Source organism: Pinus tabuliformis, chromosome 9 (assembly GCF_031772625.1).
Source record: "Pinus tabuliformis cultivar Carrire ecotype Pingquan chromosome 9, CPIR1, whole genome shotgun sequence".
NCBI lineage: Eukaryota > Viridiplantae > Streptophyta > Pinopsida > Pinales > Pinaceae > Pinus > Pinus tabuliformis.
Genome location: NC_142307.1, coordinates 1,054,000,926 through 1,054,023,137, shown reverse-complemented (window position 1 = coordinate 1,054,023,137; position 22,212 = coordinate 1,054,000,926). Strand labels below are relative to the sequence as shown.

Genomic DNA, 22,212 nt, shown 5'->3' with positions numbered 1-22,212 from the left:
AACTGCTTGTCATGACTTTTTACTTTTTCTTACGTATTAGTTTCTTCTCTTATAATCTTGTAATAAAAAAACTACCAAAAAAAAAGACCAATAGTGCACAGGAACACAGGATATAGGCTACAAGCCAGGGCGAAAACCTCTCCACTTGAGAGGAACACCCACAAATCACTTTTCTTATACATTCTTCAATTGACGAATTCCAAGACCTCCAGACCAAGACCAATACCCTTCCAAGACCAAGTCTGACCTTCTTGATAATGTGCTTCCTTTGTCCAAGTCAAACCCAATCAAATCTCTTCCAGCAGCACAACTTCGATCCCCGACAACGGAATTTCACCCTCTAATGCAAGTCTGAAATTTTCGGCCCCAGCAACAATTGCTCCTTCCACACGTGTGAGTTAATTTAGGGCTTCCAAGGCTTTACTTAACCTTTGCTTAAGTTTATCGTCCTTCTAGGGCTTCACGATGACCTAATGGATCTTCCTTCGACCTTATTTCTGCAATTTCTCCAAGTTCGATCTTGCAGTAGCAAAACCCTAGCCTCCTTTCCTTCGCACATGTGAAAAGAGAGAGAGAGAGAGAGAGAGAGAAATAACCCAAACACTTGTCTTCATCCTTCTTCGTTGGCCTTCTTCTTCTTCTCCTTCACTTGAATGATGAGAGGATAAATAATTTCCCAAGGAAGTCGACTTCCCTCATATAGATAGGCTTCCAAGGTGGACGAAATGCCCTAGTTTAGGACGACTTCTTAGCTACCAAGCCAGTTTGGTCTTCTACATATGATAATGACTCTTTTGACTTCTTGATCCTAGGACAAACCCTAGAAGCACTCAATGGGTGCTTGACCTCTAAAACAAAAGACCTTGAGCATGAAACCCATGCTCAAAATAACAATAATAATTTCTCTCTCATTTTACAATATATAATAATCAAAAGTACATTTCATATTTATGAAGACCAAACCTAGTTACACGTTTTTCAACAAGCTAGAGGCCAAGTTTTCTATGGTTTTTGTCTACAAAAGGAGGTTGTAAGTCTGAAAAAGGAGGGTTGCAGGAGAGCTGCGGGAGGCAGGCCATGGCAGGGCTACAATAGGCCCCAAGAGGACCACAGGAGGTCGTAAGGTTGTTGTAGCAGCTCGCTAGGCTTAGGAAGGCATTTGTTGGCCTATGTAACATAAAAACAAGGAGGTCAAGGCAGAAAAGAGTTGATTAAGGCTGCTATAGCAGCGATCAAAGTCAGCTTAAGGATAAAGCAATAGACAACAGGCTAGTAAAGGCATTTTCAGTGTGTTTACGTTTTCTAGCTAAAGCATATACCAGACATGGGGTGCATGGATTTCTAACATGGCATTAAAGCGTTGACACGGAGAGAAGAGTAACTGGATTAGGGATATGCATAGGCGGCAACTTTAAGAGGGAGTTGTGACATTGTTGCAGGAAGCAACAGTGTTGCCAAGTGAGTTGGCTAGACATGGAGCAGAATGTTTAGACAAGGAGTTGTGGATTATCATAGCTTGGGGTAGCAAAATGGGAGTTTTGGTGGATTGGCGAAGACATCAATGCACAACAGGATGTTGAGTGGTGGGTTGTCGATACCATTGATGGACTTCCATTGACTTGTCAAAGTAAGTTGCAATAGCTCAGGTGCCTTGGCAAGGAGTGCTTTGGCATGGATGAGGTAGCTTCATACGGATTACAATTTGATGAGTTTTGTGAGATAGTATCTTCATTGGGTTGCAGAGTTGCACATCTGACAGTGAGCCATGTGTGTATATGAAGTGTTTGACCCAGGAGGATGAGGACACTTGCAGATTTTAGTTGCGGTGGTCTAAAGTGGACTAGGCCAAGTGTTCAAAACTTCAACCACAGCTTGAGATTGACCTTGAAAGGACACAAATTTAGTTGCATGAGGTTACTTTCCGAGAGGGAAAGCAAAGTGAGCCAAGGGAAGGTTGTGTAGGCTCAAAGGGATTCTGGCTTCAGAGGGAGATTGTTGGATAAGAGGAAGAGTCGACAGCCCAGTGTAAGCCTAACCTTTAGGTTCAAGTGAGAAAGTGGAGTCTTTTGGGCCATGCAGAGGAAAGTCACAGACCATGCAAGGAAAGTCGTGATGCATACAAGGAAAGTCGTAGACCATGCAAGGAAGTCATGGCCATGCAAGGAAAAATCATGGAGCTGGAGATTTCTAGGAACAAGGAAAGTCATTGTTTGGATGACCATGCAAGATGCTCTGAAGTGGCAGGCTTCTAGAAGCACGGTGTCTTCAAAGATCCAAGTCTTCCAAAAGGATGTGGTTGCACATCAAATTCAGAGGCAAGAGGAAATACCTTCCTCACAAGACGGGGTGTTGAAATTTGGTAGTTCTGAAGGTATTTCCAGTTGGAAAAGCCCTTCGGACTTTCTGGTTTGTCTGTTTGGGTTTTGCACCCAAAGAAAAGAATCTAATATTTAATTTAATTATAAGTCGTTTGAAGGGTCAAGTCGACTCAAATTGGTCAGCAAGGCCAAGAGACACAACCCTTGGGGGGTTTCACACCCCTTAGAAAAGTATAAATACAAGGGACAAGAAGCATAAGGATTAATCTTCATGTGGAGGAGCGAAAAGTGACCTAGATGCAGGCCTAAGAGGGAGAAAGTGAAGGACAACTAGAGGCCAAGTTTTATGTGGTTTTAGTTTGCAAAAGGAGGGTTGAGGAAGGGCCTCACGAAGCAGGCCTGGGAGGACCACACTAAGCCATAAGAGGGATACAAGAGACTGCAGGGCTGCTGCAATAGCTCGCTAGGCTTAGGAAGGCATCCACTAACTTGTGTAAGGTAAAAACAAGGAGGCCAAAGCAAGAAAAAGCTGATTAAGGTTGTTGTAGCAGTGAGCAAGGTTGGCTAAAGGGTAACGGAGTAGACATCAAGTTAGTAAAGGGTCCAAAGGCCTAAAGGAGTTGTCAAAGGGCCCATGAAAGCTACACCAAGAGGACCATGGGCTAAAGGATCATGCCCAAGTAAGCTGATTTGTGTTTGAGTAATCTAAAGAGGGTTGATAATGCCCTAGATTGTTACAGCAAGTTATTTAAGTGAGTTGTAGGTGTTGTATTTTGAGCAGAAGAGGACCTAAGGGAATTGGCCTTAGCCCTAGGTATTTAGTCAAAGGTCAAACTTGTATTTTGGCATTTGTACAGGGATATAAAGGGCCATTATCCCTTGCATGAGAGCCCTATGTTTTTGTAGTATCCTAGGATAATTGTGACCTAGCGTTTCAGGTATCTAGTGTCTTCAATGAAATTTCTTTCGCTTATTCAATAAGCAAAACATCAATTCATCCAATAGCACAATAAGATATGATCCACACTAAAAATCATTACACATTAGTCAACAACCATATCACTATTCATGTAATGAAATTTAACAAGCAATGAGTTCTAAGTACCACATAAATAACCAATGTTTATACACTAACGATCTTATTCCACCTGAGCACAGAGAGTATTCTTGCAGATTTTGATCAGGAGACTAAATATGAATATCCTTAAACCTATATCTACTACAGGATACTGCGCCTAATTCCAAAGTCTTGTGGACACCTTCCAATTACTTCGCAACCCTACTATCAATTTTGCACCCAACTTGCTTCAGGAATGTCGACTTTACCAGGCTTCCTTAGACTACTTCAAACTATAATACGGCCAATCTCAGACTAATCAACAAACTTCAGAGACTTTCCTCAACTGTGATCTGTGGCTACAATCATCCTTATTAATCTACTTCGATACTCCTTCGAAAATGAGTCAAAGATATGTGTTGATTGCTTCAGGGAAAACTCGGTCTCTTTTAGTCTCTATCCAACACAGAAAAGGATTCAGGCGTTTGTTCTTAATTAGTTCAGTAACCACATAGGGTTATCCGTCCACAAATTTGTCACAGAGAATTACTGGAAAGTTGACTTTAACTCTAAAAATGCTCCACCCTACTTATGTCATGTGCTAGAAATTTCTGGAACTGCTTTAGGGTAAGAACACGGCCCAGATTCAAGGGTATCTTGGCACCATATCAATCTTAGATCAACTCCACAGAGAAACCCAAGTGGTCTTCCTCAAGCTTCGATGTGTTGCCACAAAATATCTCGGTTATCTCAGGCACCCTTGCCAATCCACTACAGAAGGCTCGGGTTTGTCTGCCACAGATGACTTCAGTGGTGCCTAAGGCTTTGGTCTGTGCTATAGGAGGCCTCGTAATTCTGCCCTAGGGTAAAATTCGTCCAGTTCAGAGTAGCTAGACTTGCTTTAACACAGATACTTACCCAAATCTATCTTGCTAGATACTTCCACAGATCCTTCCCCTTGTATCTATAGATTCCCTTGAGAGGATTTTCTCCTTAATTAATTGAGTGAGATTCACATCAAACCCCAACTTCGGGCTTTTTTGCTCCAACTGCCTTAGACTTGCCCAAACATTGGGTATTTGGGGGTTTTTTCCCCTTTATCGAGGACTATAGCCTATAGGAATCAATAAGCTACTTCATCCCTACTAGCCCATCAATTTTTAGGGAACATTACTGTTTTCTTGTTAAAGGACTATTGAGAAACAAGTTTTGGCAGTAAATATTATGTACTATCATTGATCTGATTGCTGGTATAATTTCCACAATGCGAAAGTTTGAAGTTAGGCATTTTCAGTGTGTCTATGTTTTCTAGCTAAAGCATACACTAGACCTGGGGTGCGTGGATTTCTAACATGCACTCCCCAAGAGGGTTATTGAGCCTACATATAAAAATTGACTAGGTTGGCCCTAACCATAACCTAGTATTACAATAAATGATATTCTTAACGATAACTAATGCCTAACAAAAAACATTGATGACACAATATGGTATAGTTGTGGCCACAAGTGAAGATTACACCTGTCAATAGATACAATTGTTATGCCTTTGTAATAGAAACACAGTCTAAACTCTAAGTGTAATTTTGGTGTTGATGAGCACCTTAATCTGTGCATGACTTTATTCTACCCTGATATTTTGTCTGTTGTACAACTTGTCATTTAGTTTTCCTAACTAGATTCTAACTCTCATTGACAAATAAAAGAGATGTCTTTCCAGTTCATGGAGAGTTCCCTAAGATATAAATGTAAGATAGGGGTCCTTCCCTATTTAAGCTACCTCGCTTCTACTGCAAAGAACCAGCTGAAGATTCTAAGTTAATACAATTCCATATTTCACTGAGCAAAGTCCTGTGCCTCTTACGTTCCATCTTTCCCTCATCTCAGCATGTATCTGGTGGAATTTTGGTATTCTGTGATAATAATAAAAAATCATCATTACTGTTTTCATTTTAAGAAAATACACTTAAACAAAGACCCGTCTGTAGTTAAAATGAGGTTAAATTTCAATGAAGGCAAAAGACCCCGGTTCCTACTATCTGGAAAGTTGAGCATCGGCCTGCCTTCAGTTTAAAAGACAATATGTTCTCAAAGGTAAGCGAAATGATTCTCTTTGGGATGGAAAACCATGATGTGAAATGACCCTCTTAGGGACGGAAAGACATGATGAATGTATGCTAATAAGTTAATAACCCATATCAATACCATTCTCATTTGATTTCGGCCATCTGGTCCAACTCTCCTAGTTCCAATGTTATTTCTTCTGTTTTCTACCCAAAAAGGGCTTAACTACATCAATTGATTATCTACACCCAGTAAAACAAAAGTTTTGCAGAATAAGAAGCAGAACATGAGAATCCCCATTAATTTGGAATTAAAGAAAATAACAACAGCTAAAAGGTGATTTAGTAAATAAGGAACCCGAAGCTAATTGAGTAAATAAATAAGGTAATCGATTGCTAAATAGGTAAGCTATCTGGAAAAGTTGAAGATCAACCTGCCTTCAGTTTAACAGACCATATGTTCTCAAAGGTAAGTGACACTACTCCCTTTGGAACGGAAAACCATGATGCCAAATGACACTTTGTGATGGAAAAACATGATGAATGCATGCCAATAACCCATATCAATACCATTCTCATTTGATTTCGGCAGTCCAACCCTTCTAGTTCCAATGTTATTTTTTCTGTTTTCTCCCCAAAAGGGGCTTAATTATTTCGATTGATTATCTACACCCAGTAAACCGGAGGTTTTGCAGAACAAGAAGCAGAAAAACATGAGAATCCCTATTAATTTGGAATTAAAGAAAATAACAACATCTAAAAGGCGATTGAGTAAATACATAAGGAAATTGAGTGCTAAATAAGTAAGCTATCTGGAAAAGTTGAACATCAACCTGCCTTCAGTTTAACAGACCATACGTTCTCAAAGGTAAGCGACACTACTCTCTTTGGGACAGAAAACCATGAATGCCAAATGACTCTCTTTCCGATTGAAAAACATGATGAATGCATGCCAATAACCAATGTCAATGCCATTCTTGTTGATTTCGGCCATCTGATCCAACCCTCCTAGTTCCAATGTTATTTCTTCAGTTTTCTACCCAAAAAGGGCTTAAATTACCTCAATTGAACCGAGAAAAACGGCAGTTTTGCAGAACAAGAAGAAGAAAAACATGAGAACCCCACTAATTTGAAATCAAAGAAAAGAACAAGAACTCAAAGGTGATTGAGTAGTAGATAAGTAACCTGAAGGTAAGTGAGTAAATAAATAAGGAAATTGGGTACTAAGTAAGTAAGCTATATGGAAAAATCGAACATGAACTTGCCTTCAGTTTAACAGACTTCATGTTCTCAAAGATAAGCGAAATGACCCTCCTTAGGAGAAAACTATGATGCGAAAGGACCCACTTTAGGAGAAAACCATGATGCGAAATGACTCTCTTTGAGACGGAAAAACATGATGAATGCATGCCAATAACCCATAGTAATACCATTATTGTTTAATTTTGGCCATCTGGTTCAACCCTCCTATTTTATTTTTTCTGTTTTCTACCCAAAAAGGGTTTAAATTACAACAACAGAATATTACACCCAATAAAACGGAGATTTTGCAGAACAAGAAGCAGAAAAACATGAATCCCTATTAATTTGAAATTGAACGAAATAACGACACCTAAAAGGTAATTTAGTAAGTAATCTGGAGGTAATTGAGAACTAAACAAGTAAGCTATCTGGAAAAGTTGAACATTAGTATCCCTTCAATTTAACAGAACATATGCTCAGAAAGTTAAGAGAAATGACTCTCTTCGGGACAGAAAACCATGATGCGAAATGACTCTCTTTGGGATGGAAAACCATGATCAATGCATGCCAATGCTCCGTAATTATAACCCATAACAATGTCATTCTTGTTTGATTTCGACCATCTGATCGAATCCTCCTAGTTCCAATGTTGCTTCTTCTGTTTTCTACCCAGTAAGGGCTTAAGTTACACAATTAAATATCTACCCTCACCAAAACGGAGGTTTTGCAGAATAAGGCGCAGGAAAAAATGAATCCCCATTAATTTGAAATTGAAGGAAATAACAATAGGTAAAAGGCACTTGAGTTGTAAATAAGTAACCTGGAGAACGGTGAGACTGATAGGAGGCGTGGCGTTCGAATAGAGGAGTTAGAAGAGATTGAAGCAGCAATAGTATGGCTAACACATTGAACACACACAATAAAATGGTAATTTGCTTGAATGAGCACCTCAACATCGTCATCCTGCTGCTTATACTACCCATCTCCCTAATCTCAATCAATTGCAATTCTCGATGATAGCCAGCATTCCGATTTGCTTTTTCTTCATTCTCAGACAGAGAACCCGGATTTTCTTTGCACCCCTCAAACCCCGCGCCTCACGCTTCCCACAATGGTAACCAGCTACATAGGGCCGAGTTTTAAAATGGAAGACCTGCCCGTGTTACTCCTACCCGTTTTCTCTAGCGTTGGTGGGTATTAAACTCCCGATGGGTCCAACTTCCTTCATTGAAAATTGACAGCATTTTGAACATTTCTTGGATTCTAAATGAAATATTAGAACCCTCCTTTAAAATTCCATTCGAAAAATGCTCTCTACTTTTTATAATTATAATATATAATCTGATCATACCCTCATTACAAATAAATATTCTATATAACCGTGGAATCACACATGAGTTGGTATGGTGTCATAACTAACCTTTAATGACCTGTTCCATAATTCATGGGCTGTCATACTCAGATCCACTTTTAAATCTAATAAAAAAAAATAGTGATCAATTCTTTCAATCTTTTCCTTTTCCACAACCAGCCTGCCATCGATGTCATATGTAATCTGATCACATATGAAAATGGATTGACGGTAATTGAAACAGTGCTGGGAGGATGGTTGAAGTAAAACGTTAAAGGATCAAGAAAAACAAGCCCATGTACTATGTACTTCAATCTCTCGTCTCATGAATGCATGTGTTGCTACACGATGTCAACGTGAGTTGTAATCATTTGGTTTTTATATTTTTAATTGTCAACGAAGTCATGATTATGTGTTTTTAATTACAAAACTTAACAATGAATGCATGTGTTCGCTCCACGCTCAAGTTGTCCACGTCCATTATAATTATGTGGTTTTGGATTTTCGAATTTTAATTTGGCTGTTCAATTTTGAATGGTAAATAAAATTATTGGATAGGTATGTTATGGACCATAGCAATGTAATAATTTAATTGTAGAGCTAATATATAATATTTTTAAAATATTAATAAAAATTTTATTATAATATTAATATTAAAGTTATTATAATAAGTTTAATTTTTTTAATGTCTTGTTTTTTATATTTAAATGATACCAAATTTCACGTTCATTTTTACTTTTAACCAGAAATTTAATTGACATTAAAATTTAATTGCAAATCTCTTGATCGAGGTGCAATGATGAAGGTGAGGTGGGCCAAAGGGGATGGGAGGTGGAGGTACCAAAAACCACCCACTTGGGCCCAAGGACAAAGGGGACACCAGGATGTGGGAGTCTGCGACAGCAGGAAGGGCAGCAAGAAGGACAGGGCAGGGAGGAGGAAGGTACAAAATGAGGACAGGTGTGGTTGAGAACGGTAAGGAAAGAGGAAGGCTTGGGGGCAAGCAAGAGAGCGAGCAGAACAGAGCTAGCAAGTGGCATGAGTATAGAGAGGTACCCACGGCAGGAGCAGCCGAAGGCACGACGGAGTTAATGAAGGACATAGATGGAAGCATCAAAGGTTCATCATTCCGAAGAGAAGTAATGAAAGAAAGGGCGGCGGGAGGATTAGGAGGACATGTGGGAGGCGGGACGAAAGATAGCAGGGACAGCAGGATAAAACAAAAGGCAATTGAGAAAGAGGATAGTTGCATGCAAAGAACGAAGGCGAGGGAATGAGAAAAGAAAGGTGGTGGACGCAAGCCGGTGGATGCAAACAGGTCAACACAAATCGATGATATGTCATCCTCAATACCCTAAACAATAGAATTGTAGTGATGTTTAATTCAGAGGTATTGGGGAAGGGGGCTTGGGAAAGCCAAGATTAGAACGAGTCAAAACCAGGGGTTCCTGGAACTCTAACCTGATATGGAATGATAATGAAGGGGAGAGAAATGGTAAAGGTAAAGAGTCGCCTTGGGAAAATGAGCAGAGAGGGAATGAGGGAGATCGGGGAGGCAATGGGGATCGCGTTAAGGGAGAGCGCAAAAAGATATCAACCTCGGCCAGGTGGTACCTGAGGCAGGAAGGGATAATTCAGGTAGCTAATACAGAGTGCAGGGTTTTCCGGAGGCCAATGAAGCAAGGCTATGGATAGCCTGGCTTGATGTGAAACCAAACTGGAATGTCCGGAATAATACCCAGGGGCTATCCAGGGGCATAATTCGAGTGGAGATACCAGAGAGGAGAGAGGTTGGGAAGGGGAACCCTTTTGAAACTCATAACAGGGATAAGGTTACCTAATGTAGGGACTCCTAGAGGACTATAAAGGTAGACCATCAGGGTGCGGGTTGTCGGGGAGGGATGAATCAGAAAGAAGAAGGTTTGGGGGGCTGGAGAATGTTAACTCGAGAGCCATCAGGGAGGAATCTAAGGGAGAAGGGGGGAAAACCAAGTTGCCAGGACTTGGGCAAGAGGCCAAACCCGGAGCATATAAAAATACGGCAGTTTGAGAAGTATACATACAGATTATTGATATTTCTTATGTTATTGTTTTAGGTTTAATAATAATCCGAGTGCAGCACAGTTTGAAGGCTCGGATCACACATTGCACTGTGGCGAGCAATCCTACAAAGGAGAAAGAATCAGGCGAAGAAAATCGCAGCCGAGACAACGAAAGTATGGCTAGAGAAGGAAAAGAGGTGGCTAAAATAGGCATCAAAGGAACAAGAAAGGTAGTGAAACAAACCACTGGGGGGGATGCAACCTCCAGCAAAGGTCAACGCAAGCGAGGCAGGAAGACTAGAAAGGAGCATATGCAGACTCTTATCAGTGTGTACATGGCTAGAAACTCACCAGAGGTAAGAGCACAAATAGTTGGATGGGAGAGGGAACTCAATGGCAACACCACCAACCAGGACATCAAGACAGAAGAGTGTGAAGCCATGGTGTAAGATCCGGGGAACACCTGCAGCCACCATATTGTATTCCGACAAACAATCCAGCAATATTGGGTTATGAAGAACATAGTGGCCCGAGCTATAACACTCAACAAGGAACAAGAATTAAACAAGGGACAAGAGGCACAGGAGGAAACCAAAACGAAGGAGCCCAGTAGGGCAGATCTCCACAAGGAGATAGCAGCAATCCAGATTCAAGTCTACCAAAACAACTTAGCTCTGAGCAGGATAGAGCAAAGTATGCAGGACATGAGGAGAAGTGAGATGTTGGGGTCCAACGCTAAAGCCCCAACCCCGGTGGAGTCCTCGGATGATGAGTAAAACAGGGTGCTAGACAAAATTTTGTTTTTATGACGAATAGCCTTTACTTTCCTAAGTTGATGTTTATTATAGATAGAATAGCAAATGTTGCATGGATGGTAGAAAAAGACTTATTTAAATTTTGGACATCTTTTAACGTTGACAGGTGGCCAACCTGGTTTCCTACGGGCAGGTTGAGGCCACCTGATACTATTGGAAAAACATGATTATGGTTGGATAATATTAATAGAGAAATTACTGCCAAGCTTACAAAAATATAAAATTAATTGCAAATATTTACTTGGAAATCTCGTTTGAAGTCAATTTTGGCTTTCGTTGCTCCCAAACCGCTCCTGCTACTAAACCGACCAAATCCCCCAACCTATATGGGATCAACCTATCTAGTTCTCAAACCTAGAGAAAAAATCTTTTGGCCCTTGTGCCCAAAACTCCAAGAACTATCAAACTTAATGTATGTGACGTTCTTAGAAGTTCTTGCTCTGTGTTTCTCAAATTCCAAAAAAATCCCACAGTCAGAAAAATAATTCCCACTTCAATACTCCTCGTCTCCCTTATATGCCCAAATTTCACCGACTCCCCATCCTCTGGTTGTCGATTTCTTAACTTCTAGCATCCTCCTTTTTAGAGTTGGTTACCTTCCCAATGATATCATGTGTAGGTTGAATTTATCTATTTAGAGTAGTTAGGAGTTGGTATTATTTTGTTTAATTAAATTATTTTACTTTATTTATAATTTTAAATAAATTACCTTATCTATAATCTTAATAAATTATTTTGTTTATTTCAATCAAATTAAATAAATTTACTTCATAGCTCATTATATTTTTATATTTTCTTTTGATTAAGAATTATCATACATATATAAGGGTGGTATACATATCAAGTACCTAATTTGATATATTCATTATATTCCGGTGAGATAGGAATTTATTTCAATAATCAATTCATTACCCTAACTTAGACAATTTCCAATATTAGCCAGTATGTATATTAGTGCAATACATGCGGTTCATGCATATGTAGCTATCATATGGATGCCCTGTATGCACGCTAATATTCGCGTTCTGTTTGTAAATTGTAGGTGGGTCATTATAAAATTTAATTGGAAATAAAAATTATAAAGATGATAATAAAATTATAAGTGAGTGTTGGAGACTAAAATTTTTGTTAAGTGTTATGGCAGGTGTTCGTGCAAGAGAGAGGGTAGCACAAAAGAGAGGTGGATAATGCGTAGTGGTAAGGACTAGCATAGGAAAGAGGTACACAACGCAGGGAAGTATCACACATAAGAGGCAGCAAAGTCCAGTAGAAAGGACGTATCTAAGGATATTTGGTAGTTAGGATTTTGTAGATGATGGCGAAGGAGAGGAGGGATGTCATGGCAAGAGAAGTTGAAGATATTTGCATAAGGGAGGAAGTTGGTGAAGTGGTAATAAGTGGGCAGGAGATATTTCCAACAGACATTTAAAAAGCATGGGAAAGCTAGAAAGAGGATGTTAGAAAATATCCCAAACGGTTAGCCGGCAAGGAGGACAACTGGAAGAGTGGAGAAGCAGGCTGAGGAAGATCGAGAAGCTAAGAGGAATCAATATAAGGATTGGTATTAGACCCTTCGAGGGGTTGGGTTGGACTAAGGAGGGTTAGACTAAAGACGAAGGAAGAAATGTTGCAACTATGTCCTTTTGTTACAATAGTTTTAGATGTGAAGTGTCTCTCTGTAGTTGTTGTGTAGCATGAGTGGAAAGGAAATAGCCTATAGTGGAGTCTATATGTTTTTGCATTGTATTGATTGTCCCATTGTACTCTAGGCAAGTAATGATGGCTGGTGAGTCAGGTTATGCATAGTCTATTTTGTAGTGACTTGCACCTCTTTTTATTTTATGATGAAGTAATAGAAAGAGTGATGGGTTGCCTCCTTTATTTGGTGTATGAATGTGTATGTCTTTATTAATATGCTATGTTCGCTTACGTTTGTTTAATGATTTCATATTGAGCCAAATGTATTTTAATGTCTCAAATGGCAGAGTGGATTAATAGTTTGGTGATAGATCAATATGTTAAAGCATTTTTGTGGTGAATGGTATTTCACTTACTGATTTTGAAAAATATGACGAGAGGAATAATATACCTCGGCCATAGTCCTATTATAGACCATGACCTGCGCGCTAACCAGTGAGTGCAAGAGCTAGTGAAGTGTTGCGTAGTGTCGAGTCCTGGAATGATTGTTGGATGTCTATCTGATAGGTGTCTGAGTCTTACACTGGAAGTGGAAGTTCTAGTATCTTAGGGTTTTAACAATCCCATCTGATTATCAAAACCTAGTTCCAGCAATCCCCCATTAGCATCTCGGGTGACACTTCATCCACTCTGTGGGTGATGCAGAAAGGGTTGATGTTGAGCAAGTTTGTTGGCCAACTACGCACCAAATCTCGGGTTTGATAGAATCTCGCGCACTGAAAAATGGTTTTGTTGTTGGAACAAGGATCATTGTATGATGGGATTGTTCTATGACAGACATGTGGAAGCCATGGAATCCCACCAAGGAAGGAGGTACGACAATTTTAAGCGGTAAGTAACAAAGTTTCATGTGTTGTAGATTTTTGGTTTGAAAGTGTGATGGAAGAGTATATTGTTGAATTTGCGGTAGAAACAACAGTATCTTATAATGCAACGCACAAGGAATTTTTGAAGGGACCATGAGGAAATTTTATATGGTCACTACCATTATCCATTAAGATGTTATTGTGTGACCACAGAGTTCTACCCTTGAAATCAGATAGCACGAGCGACTAAACCACTTGTGCGCTAGGGGAAATGGGAGAGAACCAGGAGGCAGTTTGAGAGGAGAGAAAGGAGAGAAGGTCAGAAGACTGTGGTGGAGGTTGACAATAAGTACAAAGACTATGCAGGTGAAGGTGAAGAGATAGCTTGGATATAGAGAGTTTTAAGAGTGCTTGAGGAATGGACGAAGGTTTTGACGGGGTGATGCGGGAGGAGGTCGATTAGCATTGATGCCTACAAAAAGGAGTAGCCCAGGGAGAGGGGTGAGAAAAGGCCATCGGAGGGTGAGGAGCAATGCAAGTGACCAGAGTTACTAGGGAATGTAGTTTAGTACTCCGTACACTGAAGTGGAGGGAGAAGAGCAGCTAAGTCCACGCAACACAGGGTTCCTGGATCTTAAAGAGCAAAATCAAACCATGCCCAGTGTCAAACCCATGACCCCTTATGATTATACAAATCTAGAGTTAAGCCTTCAACATATTGTCATGAATAGTGTAGAAGGTAATTACAGTCAAGTGGTGGAGGCACTAGTAACAATGGAATTGGTCAAGTAGTAGGAGGGGCACCACATGATGCTCCAGTTCAGTTTGTTGCGCGAACAAGTGTACAATTTTCTAGTAGTTCAATAGGAGTGAAGGTTGGGAAGTACTATGCAGAGTTCAATGGTGGTTGTAGAGCTAAGAATGTATATGTTCCATGGAAATGGGAATGAAGATATAAAATAACATTTATTTATGTGTGAGGTCATCTGGACAGCTAAGCAGGTCCAAGACGAGGCGACGAACATTGCACAGTTGGAAGCGACCTTCAGAGATCGCGCATTAACATGGTATATGAAATTTAAGAGCACAACCCCAACTGGGCAGAATAGAACTGTGAACAAGATTAAGTAGGCTTTGACCAGGGAGTTCCATGAGCCAAAATATGAATCTCAATGTATTACAAAGCAAAAAGAAACCAAGTAAGGGTCAAGAAAATTTGTGTGGGATATTAACCATGACGTTCGAGATTCCGGACGTGTAGCACAAAGAGTGGTTCATTGTTGAACTGCTACCCCACATCATGATACCATTGATGAAGTAGCGAATTGGTTCACAATTAGAGGCATTGGAGCTCATGTTGGAGTTGGAAGCCTCGCCAACAGGAAGTGGAGAGAGCAATGGTATGGCGCAAGTACAGTCATAGTTTGTTGCGATGACTTTGTAACTACAAGATTTGACCAAAGGGAAAGAGAAGCAAGGGGAAGTGTGGTGCACCATTTGCTGGATAGAGGGTCACCACATAAATGAGTGCAAGTTGTTGACAGACTACATGGTGATTGGTGTAGCGAATCCGCTTGTGTAGGGTAGAGGATTGTGATGTGAAGTGTGTTGAGTGTGGGGGCACACTCCACAAAACTATCCAATGATGCAAAAGTATGAAGCCACAACCCACACTCTATTTTGTGACTTTTGTAAATCAGTAGGGCATGATATCCACTATTATTACACATTAGAGTTTATGCATTAGCGAACCTTTGATTCTTTTCGGGTGTAGGGACCTAAAGGAACTAAAGCGACGTCACTTAGTTTCAATCAACCAGGATATAATCAGATTGGATAATACAATCAACCTGGTCGAGGACAAGGACTAGTAGTTAAAGGTTTAAGGGGACTAGCATGAGGAAGAGGGGCATTTGAATGAGGTTGGTGAATGATTGTTTGCTATAATTGTGGTCAGCAAGGACACCTTGCACGAGATCATCCTAATCCATGTTGTACATGTACTTATTGTAGAGTGCTAGAACATTCGACCGAAAATTGCCCACAGTTGACTAACAAATGTGTAGGTGATAATAGTTGAGCCCTGTAGAGCCCAACAACAGCATGGCACATTAACTCGAGAAGGTGTCAAAACTGGATTGGATGTTGTGCAGCCTAGAACTTTGTAGTCGTAATGGGTTATAAGGGCACTTGAACCTCCTCTAAAGTTTGATCATGTGTGGGAAAAAGCAACCTACAAGGAGGCACGAAGGGAGATAGTTATTACGAAATGGGACAAGCTAGAGATATACCACGAAGTAGCTATGCCAGCTATCTATGATCATACTTCACGCAGGGAGCCTATGGTAGAGACAAATCCAGTCTAGAACCTGCTCCAAAGCTTTCTTGAGTTGGTGAAGGATGCATACGTGCGGGAGAAATTTAGGAAGTTAGTAGAACGATGTGCCAACGAATTCGAAGTAGATACCATGAGAGCATCATTGTGCATCATAGATCAGGTAGACCATAGTAAGAGAACAAATAAGGAATTTAGCTTTGGCGCACAAGTCGAAGAATATGAAATGGACAACGTCATATTGGACTTAAGGTTTGATATAATATTTTTCCAAAGAGTACCTGTAGATTATGGAAAAACCAAAGTTAACCTGGTCTCCCATTTAGTTGAGATTTGTGAATCAACACTGTATCTTCCTCATTAGTAGACTGACAAGAGTGTCAATAAATATTGATGGAGTCATGAGTATTGTTTGACTTTGAATTCATAGAGATCGTTGATGACATTGATCCATACCTAGCCTTATTGAGGATTGATTGGGTGTTCGATAATCAAGTGATTATTAACCTAAATAAGGGAAAATGATTTATGAAGCTAGGGAAATTTGAGTGATAGTGCGCCTAGATCCACAGGAAGGAGATTAGTATATTGAACTGTTTAGAGGCGAGTTGAGTAGGGAAGACTTAGATAACCTTTACATGTGATAGCTTGTCGAGAGGATTATGTGAACCCTATAGTTGATGGCATGTTGAGTTGGTGTAGTGTTGAGTCGTGTACTTCTAATTCAAAAGAAGTGTTGGAAAATTTGCAAAACAAATTGCATGAGGTCAACACTTAAAGGTGTGCACACATCAGCAGAGTACTTCATTGGATAGGGGTCGAGGTACATAATTTGCCTTGCTTTGACAGATTGTCCGAGGTGGTTATTTTTGTGCAGTGTTTTGAGGATCAAATATGTGAGTATATGAGGGTTCTTGCACTAGTTTTTGTATTGCATGCAACCCTAGCTAGATGGTGGACTACACAAAAGGACCAAATCATGGGATGGAAATAATGTAGACAGTTGATATGCCTCAGATTCAAAACCAATTATGGGGTCCCTGGGGAAAAGTATTCAAGCATGGAGTGCCCAAGGATGCACTTAAAATGGTGTGTTGCACCATGGAAGAGAGAATGTGTGTTATAGCAGGAGTGGGTACACTAGTTTGTACATATGTTGGACATTATTTCTACAAATTGGTATATAGAGTTGGAGGTGTGCAGAGGAATGAAGGACTAGAATGAGATGGTGCATATCTTTAAGGCTACCTTCAACTTTGAGGCGAAAGATCCAACACTACATGAGGCTTTAAAAGTGATATGACAAAAAAAATTCACCATTGGAGAACCGACAATGTTGGAAAGTGTACCTTTGTGCCCTATGCACAACCATTCACAACATATACAAGAGTTTATGGAGTGTTATAATACAGTGGTACAAGGTGAAGACAATGATGATCCTAAGAATATACAAATTCCAAAGCTTGAAGGGGAACGTGTCATAGGTAGATTAAAGTTGCAATCCACCGAGTATGTGCAGCCTATTAAAACCCATAAAGTAAACATTAACACGGAGGAAAGTCCCAAAATGGTTGTCATAGAGGATTATTGGGGTGATGAGACAATAGAGAAGGTTGTAGATCTGTTGCGTAAGTACCAAGACTTGTTCCCCAGCACGTTCAAGGAAATGAAAGGGATTGTTGAAGAATTAGGTGAGATGAGAATTCCATCAAATCCCGACACCAAGCCTGTGAATCAATGGCCCTATCGACTTAATCCAATCTATAAAGTGAAGGTCAAGTAGGAGCTGGACAAGATGTTATGAGTGGGACTTAATGAACCTGTGGAAGAGTCTGATTTGGTAAGCCTAATGGTGGTCTAGAATAAGAAGATGGGGGAAATTAGAAATTGTTTGGATTTCTAAATAAAAGTGTGTTGATCATAACTTAGAGTTATATCTTCGTTGTTTGCTAGAAGTAACAGTTAACAATAATTTTTTTATTGAATATTCTAGTGAGACGATTGCTGAATAAAATTCCACTATGTGCTAAAGTGGAATAGCATGCTTCAGAGGGAGTTATGCACAAGGATGGTGTTAGAATAGACAACATGCAGTGTTGCAGACAATCTAGTAAGAGGAGAATTGCGCAAAGAGATTGAACGGTCCAGTGGGAACTAATATTTTAATCCTGGATGCATTATCAATGACGTATGATAAATTGATTCAATTGGGTAAGAGTCAAGGTAATAATCGACAATGCGACAAGATCTGCATGAGAAGATACTGAAATAACCATCCTTTGTATGGAAATGATGGCTGAATTAGAAGAAAGACGTTGATACTATCACTAAATTAGGTTTTTGCAGCAAGAAAAAACACGCTAACCATTAGTTCGACCCATTAGGTATTAGGATAACATGATCAAAAGAGTATAACGCTAAGGTGGATAGGATAAAGTAAGTAATAATTGGTATGATTTTGGGAGGTGGCACATGTATCCCATCCCTTAGAGTTGAATTGAAGAGAATTTTACATGCGTTCCACACAAAGGTGCAGTGATCGAAATCAACAAGTAATAATGAAGAATCCAATGTAATGATCATCAACGAGAGGGAATGAAGGATGTGAGAGTTATAAAACACCACCTAAGGGATGAGAGCCAGTATAATAACCGATAGAAGGGGTTTTAGAGCTTAATAGAGTATAGAGAAGTAGAGTATTCCATGATCAAAAGAAGAGGAGTAGCGCAAGAAAGATGTGAAGGTTAAATGTTGCTAGGATGATACCAAAGAAAGGAGAGGGAGAAATGAGGATAACTGAGGACATGTAGAGAAGGGTTGTCTAAGTTTCTTGTCACTGCAATATGATGTGGTTGTGGAACAAAAGATTGTATTAGAAGAGTCAAAGATGGTGCAAAGGCAATAGGGTGATTCATCTGTTGGTGGTGGCCTAGTTGCACCAAGTGGCCCACACAAGAGAGGTCCCCTTTCACTTAGAAGGATCATTTAAATGGTAGGTTATACCTGCACCAGTTAGTTTAACCTGACATTGATTTTGGGAGGGCCCTGCGAGTATATTTGGTAGGTCCATGTCGAGGAAATCCCTACAAGAGGGGTTGTAGCAGTGCAATAGGGTTTCATCCTCATGCATATAGGAGTCGCATGAGAATTCCCAAAGAAGAACCCTTACCTTGGTGGATAGACAAGTCTGAGACTACCTTGACGGTGTATGGATGGTTCTCTAAGTGAGGATGCATCACTCTTTACACTAACCCTTTGGGTTCCATGAAGAAAGCAAAGAAGTCGAGGTATTTCCAACTCCTGCCAAGGAGAGGAGAATGGAGAGGAGCACAAAGAAGGTAAATGTAAAGGACAAACATAGAGCTCGGTCCTAGAGCAGCAATGGTGACTTAAGCTCTTTGTCTGTCATAGCTACCGCGGAGGGATGGAACATGACACTCCCCTCTTAACTAGTTTCTAAGTTCTAGGAAAACTAGACCACCTAATTGCCTTTGCAAATTATTGTACCAGGAGTAGCAAGTCAGCCTCAGGAAGAGCAAATATTCCTGAACCCATGGTGAGAGGAGAAGGATTGAGTTGCTCAGGATGAGCCACGTTTTGTGTTGGAGGCCGATTTATTTTTTTACTTTTTTATTTTTATTTTTTCTTAACAGATGGTCGCAGGAGAGAGAGAGAGAGAGAAGCAACAAGTCAGCCTCAGGAAGAGCAAATATTCCTAAACCCATGGTGAGAGGAGAAGGATTGAGTTGCTCTAGACGAGCCACGATTCTCTCGCGCAGGAGAGAGAGAGAGTCGCATGGAGAAGAATTGGATAAATCATAGTGGCAAGGACTAGCGTAAGAGGGAGGTATGCGATGTAGGGAGGTACCATGAGTAAAAGGTAACATCGTCCAGAAGAAATGATGCATGCAAGGATATTTGGTAATTAGGATTTTGTAGATGATGGTGAAGGAGACGTCGGATGTCATGGTAGGAGAAGTTGAATATATTTGCAGAAGAGAGGAAGTTGGTGAAGTGGTAACAAGTAGGCAAGAAATATTTCTAGTAGATGGTTAAAAATCATGGGACAACTAGAAGGAGGATGTCAAATAATATCCCAAATGGTTAGGTAGCAGGGAGGATAGTTGTAAGAGTTGAGGAGTAGGATGAGAGAGATCGAGAAGCTACAAGGAATAAATATAAGGATTGGTTCGAGATTGTTCGAGGAGTTGGGTTGGACTAAAGACGAAGGAAGAAATGTTGCAATTGTATCTTTTTTTTACAATATTTCTAGATGCTAAATGTTTGTGTATGTACTTGTTGTGAAATGTAAGTGGAAAGGAAATAGGCTATAGTGGAGTCTACATGCTTTTTCACTATATTGATTCTACCATTGTACTTTGAGCAAGTAATGGTGGTTGGTGAACTTAGTTATGTATAGTTTATGTTTTAGTGCCTTGCGCTTCTTCTTTTTTAATGGTGAAGTAATAGAAATAATGATAGGTTGCCTCCTTTATATTGGTGTATAGATGTGTATGTCTCTATTAATATGATTTGTTCACTTATTGTTTGTTTAATGATCTTAAATTGAGGCGAATGTCTTTTAATTCTCAAATTTGGGCACAACAGATTAATAGTTTGGTGATAGATCAAGATGTTAAAGCATTTTTGTGGTGAACTGTATTTCGCTTGCTAATGTAAAAAATGATGAAAAAAGAAATAATATACCTCAACCATAGTCGTATTATATACCATTACCTGTGCACTAACCAGTGAGTGTAAGAGCCAGCTAAGTCCTACGCAGTGTGTAGTCCCAAATTGATTGTTAGATGTTTTCTTGCTAGGTGTTTCAGCCTTGTGTTGGAAGTCGAAGTTCTAGTGTCTAAGGGTTCTAACAATCACATATGATTGCGAAAACTTAGTTCCAACAATTCCCCATTAGCATCTATAGTGATACTTCATCCACTCTGTGGGTGATGCTGAAAGGATCGATGTTGAGCAAGTTTGTTGGCCAACTGTGCAACAAACCTTAGGTCTAGTAGAATCTAGGGTGCCAACATAGAGTGATTGAAAATGACTATGGGAAAGATGAGGGTTTTGGTAGGTATTCTTGGGGTTACAGTTTTGCAACCACAGCCATAGGTTGCAAGCTCACCTTTCTCTCTCTCTATGACATCTCTCCAAAACCACTCTTTTTCATTTGTTTTTACCTTCCATCGGCCACCATAGGTGTGGAGAAAATCAACTACTTTGAGGACCCACTCGAGGGGGCCCAAATCTGGGCTTCTTCCCTCCAAGTCACCTTTCAATAAGACTCACAAGCAATTTCATCTAATAATTTGACTACAACCCTTTTCTTATCTTCAATAGTGGATGAGTCATTAAATCTAGCCCCGATTCAATTTGCGCAAACACATGCAAGTATGTGATAGTATTCATGTTTCTCATTCCAAGGAGGAGCTCAAATCCCAACCACCCTCTGTTTTTAACCCTTCCGCTGTTAGTCTTTTACCTTATTCTGCTATTTTTTCTTCCTCATTATCTTCGCTAGATACAACATCTCTACATACTAATTTTTCGACAGATCTTGCCATTTCACATCCCGCCCTCCTCGTGTTGCAATATGGTTTCCTAAATGGTATCCTTATCGTTGATATGTTAAGCAGTGGCAATAATACAATCCAATGCCCTCCTTCTCCTTTGGAAAAGGGGACCCCAAAAAAAAAATGTGTTAAAAGGAAAATTGAGGAGCCTTATTTTGTTCTAGGAACAAACATCCAATTACATGAAATTTCTAAGATGGAGCACTCAACGTTGGAGGGAAGGTTCATCATTAAAACATGATTGATGGCAGCCCTAAGGAATTGGACAAATAATATTTTTTTCCCTTCATGGGCTACTCTTCGAGATTCATGATACTAGCTAAAGGCTAGCTAGGTTGGCTTACTGCTTCAAGTAAAGATGGGGAGAAAAATTTGAAAACCCACCAGGGTTGGGGCACCCATGCTCTATTCCTCAAAAATTTAAGAGTAGAATTCAATGCTAGATCAAATAAGCCCTCTATCGTCTTCATATGAGTACGTGTTTTAGGGCTCCCTTTGATATTATGGTATCAATAGGTATTTAAGGAGATAGGGAATATTTTGGGTTTTTAATATGAAGCAGGTATGTCATTTCATCACATTGTTTATATGGGAATGGCAAGAATACTTATCGATATCAATCTTGCTTCTAGTATTTCGAATGCCATGGCGACTAAGGTTGATAACACTTCCTATGCAATTTCTAGATTAGAAGGAATCATTTTTCAAGTGTGGTTAGTGTCATGCCTACAACCACATGTGGAAAGACTACAAAATGTCTAAAGCTAAGCAGGTTTGGGCAAAGAAGCCTCCAAAAGACCATGTGGATCATGAAGCATTTGCTGCACCTGAACATAGAGTCAACACGACAACACATACTCTTCCCTCAGTGATAACCCCATCAAGAGGTCTTCTGGAATTGTAATT

At 39.9% G+C, this 22,212-nt stretch overlaps 1 protein-coding gene across 2 annotated transcripts in view; it reads right to left on the bottom strand.

Annotated features, from left to right (window-relative positions):
* LOC149152308 (uncharacterized) overlaps positions 1–7,957 on the bottom strand; it is a 223,977-nt gene extending 216,020 nt beyond the window's left edge. Inside the window, exon 1 of one of the 2 annotated variants that reach the window (XM_089440587.1) lies at positions 7,498–7,957. In XM_089440587.1, the coding sequence (XP_089296713.1) occupies positions 7,498–7,660 (163 nt within the window). In that variant the 5' untranslated portion in view covers positions 7,661–7,957. The remainder of the gene's footprint in view (positions 1–7,497) is intronic. The other variant, XM_089440586.1, reaches the window with a different exon arrangement.
* Between the last annotated feature and the right edge of the window lie 14,255 nt (positions 7,958–22,212).